At 42.3% G+C, this 6,859-nt stretch overlaps 1 protein-coding gene across 1 annotated transcript in view; it reads left to right on the top strand.

Annotated features, from left to right (window-relative positions):
- The window catches only part of ETNK1 (ethanolamine kinase 1), a 47,838-nt gene extending 42,419 nt beyond the window's left edge, over positions 1-5,419 (top strand). Inside the window, exons 7-8 of the mRNA XM_015418234.1 lie at positions 2,297-2,370; positions 5,221-5,419. Of these exons, the coding sequence (XP_015273720.1) occupies positions 2,297-2,370; positions 5,221-5,293 (147 nt within the window). The 3' untranslated portion in view covers positions 5,294-5,419. The remainder of the gene's footprint in view (positions 1-2,296; positions 2,371-5,220) is intronic.
- Positions 5,420-6,859: the final 1,440 nt, after the last annotated feature.

Below are 6,859 nucleotides of genomic sequence, written 5' to 3'. Positions count from 1 at the left end.
AACCATAGAATTGGACCCCCCTGGTCCAATCTTCATGAAACTTGGTGGGTATGTAGGGAAGAGGTTCTAGTAACCACCCTCCAAGTTTGGAGCTTACCCACTCCAAGGTCCATAGGATACAATGTTGCTGAATTGCCGCCGAAGTTCGGTGGCAAACCGGGAATAAACTGCAGCAAGCTGATCTGGGGGCAACCTGTTTGGGGGCCCATAAAATTGTACCCCCTGGTCCAATCGTCTTGAAACTTGGTGGGTATGTTGAGGAGAGGTTCCAGTAAGCACGCTCCAAGTTTGGAGCCTCTACCCCAAACCCTCTCCCCCCCAGCCCCCCACAACTTTTCAAGAAGATTTTTGCCATTGACTTCAATGGCCCCATTGGTTATAATGGACCCGAATTTTTTCGGGATTCCCGAATTTTTTCGGGATTTTTTTCCGGGATTCGGACAAGTGCATAAATTGCTAATTCGGGATCCCGAAAGCCGAAAAAAGCTAAAAACCGTTATTTTCGGCTTTTTTTCCGGCTCGGGATCCCGAAATGCACATCCCTATCAGCCAGTGAATGGAGAGTGGACTGTGTGCGTGGTAAGGCATGGCCAGGAGCCCACCAACACACGAGACCTTGGGATGGTTATCTAGGTATCCTGCCTGGGGGCAGGAAAGGAGACAAGCAGCAGATTATTTATTTTATTTTACTTGTTTACTTTATTTATAGCCTACCTTTCTGCCCAATGGAGACCCAAAGCAGCTTACATCGTTCTCCTCTCCTCCATTTTAACCTCACAACAACCCTGTGGGGTAGATTAGGCGGCTGGGAGTGTGTGAGTGGCCCACGGTCAGTCAGTGAGCTTCCATGGCAGCGTGGGGATTGACTGGGATATATAAACAAATATGTTCTCTTGGGCGCTTTATAGTAGACGAAGCAGGACTGTGTATATCATGATATCTGATCACAGTCTAGCTATCTCTTGCCCTTTTTCAGGCTGCTGGGCCTAATATCCATGTGAGCAGACGTGGTTGTTCTTGGTTCAGTGCTAGAGGCTTTACTGGGTGGGATGAGACTACATCTTTCGTCCAGAAAATGTTGTTGGGGCAAGCTGTCAGGTTATATATAGCTATTTCCTTAATTTTAATTGATATATTTGCAGATCTAGCTTGGGAAACTGCTGGTTGTCCGTGTAACTGTGACACTGTGTTATCAATTGCAATGTTTGTGCTTCAGGGAATGGAATTTTGTGAAGGGGTTGGGGCTGGCCCATCTGATTTGCAGGCCACACATGAGCAAGCTGCCTGAAATAGATCTTCAGTGTTTACTAAACATCATTATGTAGGAGATTACATTAGAAGAAACAGGAACCATGTTGAGCATAGTACTAAACACAGAAGCACATGCTTTGTAGGAGAGGAAGGCATTGGCATGGCTTTGTTTTGAAAGGTTTCCAGATGTACAACACTTTAAGACACCGCAAAATAAAAACTATGGTTCTATAAGTAGTGTAGGAAGTAATTTACCTCTCTGGTCTCAGGTTTTACCTAGGGAAATTTAAATATGTGTTGCTTGCAGTATGGGTGGCCACAAAACAAATACTTTGTAAGTTCCAAATTTGGGTTAAGCACAATTTAGCTTAATATCATCCTAAACTTCCATTTGACATGTATCATATGCCTACAACCTGTATTGCGAAGTGATTGAGGTATAAAATGGACTTCGGAGGGTTTTTTAAGTGACTTAAAACAATAATGAATTTATTCAGTAATACTGTATTCTCTGTTGGCATTATACAAAGCCTAAAGAAGCCTTCAAAGCCTATTTGAGGAAGAAGAAGTTTCAAAGTAGTGTCAAGTTCTAAAGGGATCAAAGACAAGTCCTATTGCCATCATTGGCCGTGGTGACCTTTGGTGTCTTTTCCAAGGTGGCCTGGAAGGTTGGTGGGGGGTGATCATAAACTCCCAAGATCTTAAAAACAGTCAAAGTATTTAAAGATTTTTATTTTGCTGTGCATACTAGTCTCAGAACAGCAAATAAAATTGATACCACTTTTAGGGTTGGATCCCAGACTAAATTTTCCAACAGCAGAATGGAACTTTCCTTCTTTTCCTTATCCCACTGTAGCCCACCGATCCCAAAAACATGATGTTCCTGAAGGGTGGGGGGCTGTAAGAAATGGTGAGAGGGTCAGCCAGTTGGAAAGGGAATTGGCAGAAGTTGCCAATTCAATCTGAGTGCAGTCCTTATTTGAGATCTTCATTGGTACTGTGATGTAACTTTTTGTCAATCCTTCACTTTTCTTTTGAACTGCAGGCCTCTCACTTCTTCTGGGGATTATGGGCCCTGATTCAAGCGAAATACTCCACCATTGAATTTGACTTTTTAGGGTAAGTGTACCATCTGTAAATCTGCCCATGAACTTCTGGTTTCGATACTGATTTTGTGAACACCCACCCTTGGGCAACTGTGCTTCCAAGTCTGAGATGGAGGATTTTGTTGCCTGAAGTACTCATTTTGTTTCTGAAATATTGTCTAGAGCTGTTAGGTGAGTTGAATAACCACCTACCATTTAACTGGCTAATTCATTAAAATATATTTTCTTAAAACCAAAGCCTTGATAGATGCCAAGAATTGCATTTGTTCACCTTCCTCTTGCAGATGAAAAATGTCCAGAAATTATGAAGCTGTGGGGGATTCTGGGTTCTTGGGGTTTGGGGGGCATAACCAGAAATGCTAGGGGAAATTGAAATAGATGCAGTACTTTCCTATCAAACCTAAGCTTTGCTTCTTCAACAACATAAAATGCATAATTTGTAACTTAGTTAACACATACAGTTGTACGAATTGACATATTTATGGAATTTAAAAGTGTAAATGTCTTTGTTCTCTACAAGCAAGCTTGGAAGGTAGACCTAGTACCTGAGAGAGAGAGAAAATTGAAACAGCTGCCTCTCTTAGGACATGTATTTTATGTTTTTGCCACCGGAGAAGCAGAGGAAAAGAACAGTTGATAATTTTGTAGTACAAAGGTTTTTTTACTGCTCCCCAACTTTCTCCAGTTTTTCCTTCAGAAAAACAGGGAGAAAGGCCTTAGATTTTTCATGTTGCACATTTTGAGTAAACCCTTTAGAAGCACTTCAGTCATTCTGGAAGGGGAATTTTCATAGAAGTTTTTTTAGTGCTTCCTGATTTTTCCATTGGAAGGAAGGGAGAGGAGAAGCCCTAGGGGAAAAAATGGTTTCCTGATTTCCCCCCCCCCTCCAGGGGCTTCACATCTGTAATTCCTCCCCTTTCTCCCCTTTTCCCCTTCACTGCCTATGCTGTCCTTACTTTTGAAGAAAATTGAAACTTAGAATTTAACACACTAAAGCCATCACCCTTTATCAGTATATTTAGTTTTCAACATGGCCACATCTGTGATTACTTGAATCGGTGGATCAGGGTCATCTATATAGAAGTGAGATTTTTCAGCAAACTTGGGGGGAAATCTGAAAATTTAAAAATGTAACACCTCCCACCCCAAATAGAGGAACATAACAGTGTAACCTCACATTATGTCACCGTAACAGTTGCAGGGAGAGGAGGAAGAGCCAGGTGACCCAGTATGTCCTTACGCAGTCCATCCTCACCTGTTCTATGGAGGCTGGCCAGTGGGTAGGGAGGAGCAGGAGGAGCTGTCGTCCCACCAGTGAGGTGATGGTGTTGTGGATGGGTGTGGAGGAGCAGGATCTGCTCACACCTCACACTTTAGGCAGGCAGGTGGTGGAGGGAGACCAGGAGCAACTCCTATCTCCCAGTGGCAAGGAGGATGTGTGGGTAGCCAGGTCGCTTCGTTGGAGTCACACAGATGGGCTGGGCAATAAGGAGTGGAAGCCTCAGCTGTGTCTCCCCCCCCCCTGCGGCTGCAGTGCTTGAAGTGGGTGGGGCATCTCTGAGACCCTCCAGCATCCCATTCATGCTGAAACCACTACTGAAGTTGCAGTTCTGGAGGCAGTTGAGGAAGGGGGAGCCCCCACCACTGGACCAGGGAGCAGATGGGCCAGGGGATGGCCAAGCAAAATTCTTCCCTTCCACAAGGGGTAGTGATGAGTTGCCTGACAAGTGAATGGGATTCCCCCTCCGCTGCCTGCATGTCTCCATGTGTTTGGGTGTAATTGTAAACCATGGTTTGTTGCTATGTGATCATACTGAAATTATTCTTTAGCTCATGTGTTCCATCCTTTCACTCTTCGTGTGCAGTCCCCTCCCTCCTCTCAAGTTTGAAGGCAGCCCATAGTTTTCCATAATGTCTTTACTGGGAAACTATGATGTGCTGCCCTCCAAACAGGAACAGGGGAAGAGGATTGTAATGCAGAAGGGGAGGAGGACACATGTAGAGCAACAACCTATGATTGGCATTGTATGAACTCTGGAACAGTTGGAAGGAAGACCACCAGTTACAAATGAGCAAGTGTGCATTTTGTTCAGTCTTGCCAGTTAAAATTGGCTTCCACTATATTAATTGGTTATAGCATTAGAAGATCTATAATCCTCCTTGCCCCCTTCTATTGCCCTTTCCTGACAGAGACCAAGGCTTGAAGGCTTGTAATACTGTTTTGGTTGCCTAGCAGCAGTCACTGAGAGCATCTGTTCTTAAAGCTACTATTGCTTCTTTTATCATTTTGGTGGTTTTTTTAAACCCCCGTTTTGGGGGCGAGTAAGGTTTCTGATTTTTTTCTGTGAACCCTGGGCTTTTCTCAGGGTTGTAGAAAGAACTGTCTTGTGTGATCATGGCCCCAGTCTTTGGATTTAGGCATCCCCAGATGGGGCCACGTTGAATATTTGATATATTTATGTGATGTGCTGTGAACATCAGAAGCATGCTATCCTTGCTAATTAGTATTTGGTAATGGTATTAGTTATGATTTAAAGCCTGCACCCTTAATATATGGCAGGGCTGCTTTGGTTAACCCTTGCCAGCTGAGTTTTTTCTTTGACTAGGTGAAATGTCTTAGGAAATGGAAACCAGGCTGATACAGTATAAGACATCTGCTCATCTGTCTTTAAAAGTGTTTCCTATTTACTGTACCTGTTCAGTGCTACTGAATCAATCTGGCATTTTTCTAATGTGCAACAAATTAAGTTGCCACTAGATGGCAGAAAAAGCTTAAAATGCACGGTTAAAAGCCAATACAGGGAGAAGGGCTACATTTGTCATAATGGTACTTAAACTTAATTTTTTTTATTTCTCCAAATAGGTACGCAATTGTACGCTTCAATCAGTACTTCAAAATGAAGAATGAAGTCATAACGTTAAAACTTCCTGAGTAACAACTAAAAACTTCGCTGTATCGGAATAAGATTCCTTCTGTCTTTTGTCTGAGTACAGATAATGGAAAAAGCTAAACATTTGTTAGTTTTGTAATGTTCCTATGGTGGTTTTTGCTTTTCATTGATGCCTCTAAACAATCTTTTAATGTTAAACCTAAAATGAAGATCTTACTGCTGTTGTAGAAGGAATAGAGACATTAGGTTTATAAAACATAGGGAGAGAAAATTTAATCCTTTCTCGTAATTCTTAACGTGATATGTGAATTATTTATTATGAATTTTAACATTCCATTGCTGCTGTTCATCAGTTGTTTTCAAGAGGTGGGGTGTAGGCTATGAAACTGTGATGGGAGGATTTTGACATCTTACGTTGTAGTGACATTAACTTATGAGAAACGTGGTCAGTATAAATGTTTCTTAAACTGCAAACAAAGATTTATACATGAATGGGATCAGTTTGGCTCGAAGTGCAAGTCACTGATGCCAGCTGATCAGAACTGCCAGGTTGGGACAGAGCTTTTTTCACAATGATACCTCTCCAAGCTCTACCTAAGTACTGTGAAAAATGATTCAGATTCCCGCTCACGTAACATACCAATCAAAATGTCGCAAAGACCTGCTGGTTTAGGGGAAGACATACCTCCTCCACGCTGAGTTCTTGTACATGCTTTTAGAGCTGTAGGAAACTTCTAACTTCACATAAAAGCTTTAAGTGACCATTATTCCAGAGCTTCATTTTGTTCCGTAGCTTAAAAGATTGTTCAAAATTCATCGCAGGCTTTGGCATATAGTCCAGGGAATAGGGATGTCTGCAAAGTACACTGAGAGAGTGCAACAGAACAGTCAGTTGAGCAATCTTGTAGAGTTTGGGAGCAAAGCTGTGTGAGAGACTTATGATCTGTTCAGTTCTCTTTTGGGTTTCTAGTCTTTCATGCATTTGCTTTTTAGTCTGCAGTACTTCTTTACTTCTGTCCATATTTCCTTTGCCAGAAAAGTAGCAAACTCACATTTTTATTGTTAGCCCAAAGCCTCTAAAAGATCACTCGTGAAATAGATGGTGTTTGAAGAGGGAGGATACAAACATAAACACTGCTTTCTTTTTTTCTCCACCCCCCCCCCCCCCAAGAGCTGTCCTACCAAGAACGGTATGAATTTCAAAAATGTGAACCAGATGTTTACTAAGTGCGTGTGTGTGTGTGTTTGTGGGTAAAGGCTTTAAATTGGGGGAGGGGGTAGTCACTGCGTGGAGTTGGATAGTCACACGATCAACTCCAAATCTGAAACTTTTCACTTTGGTCACTCAAGTGCCCACATGTACAAAGTCTGTGTTCATGCGCAGTATGTGTAAGCCTGGATATACCTTAAGTAGAGATACTGTGGGGAGCCTGGAGCACAGACTCAGCAAGGGTATTTATTCAGAATTATTTTATAGCACTCTGTAAAAAATAAACTTCTCCTTAAAAAAAAAAAGCCTGGCTTGTTTAACAATGCATAAAGCAATGAACATGGATGGGAGAAGCTCAGCCCAAAGATCCCTGAATGATCTTTGGCTTATTCACAGCCACA

This window comes from Gekko japonicus, unplaced genomic scaffold (assembly GCF_001447785.1).
Source record: "Gekko japonicus isolate JY-2015 unplaced genomic scaffold, Gekko_japonicus_V1.1 scaffold2982, whole genome shotgun sequence".
Classification (NCBI taxonomy): Eukaryota; Metazoa; Chordata; class Lepidosauria; order Squamata; family Gekkonidae; genus Gekko; species Gekko japonicus.
The sequence above is the reverse complement of the archived record's forward strand: the minus strand, read 5'-3'. Positions and strand labels throughout refer to the sequence as shown.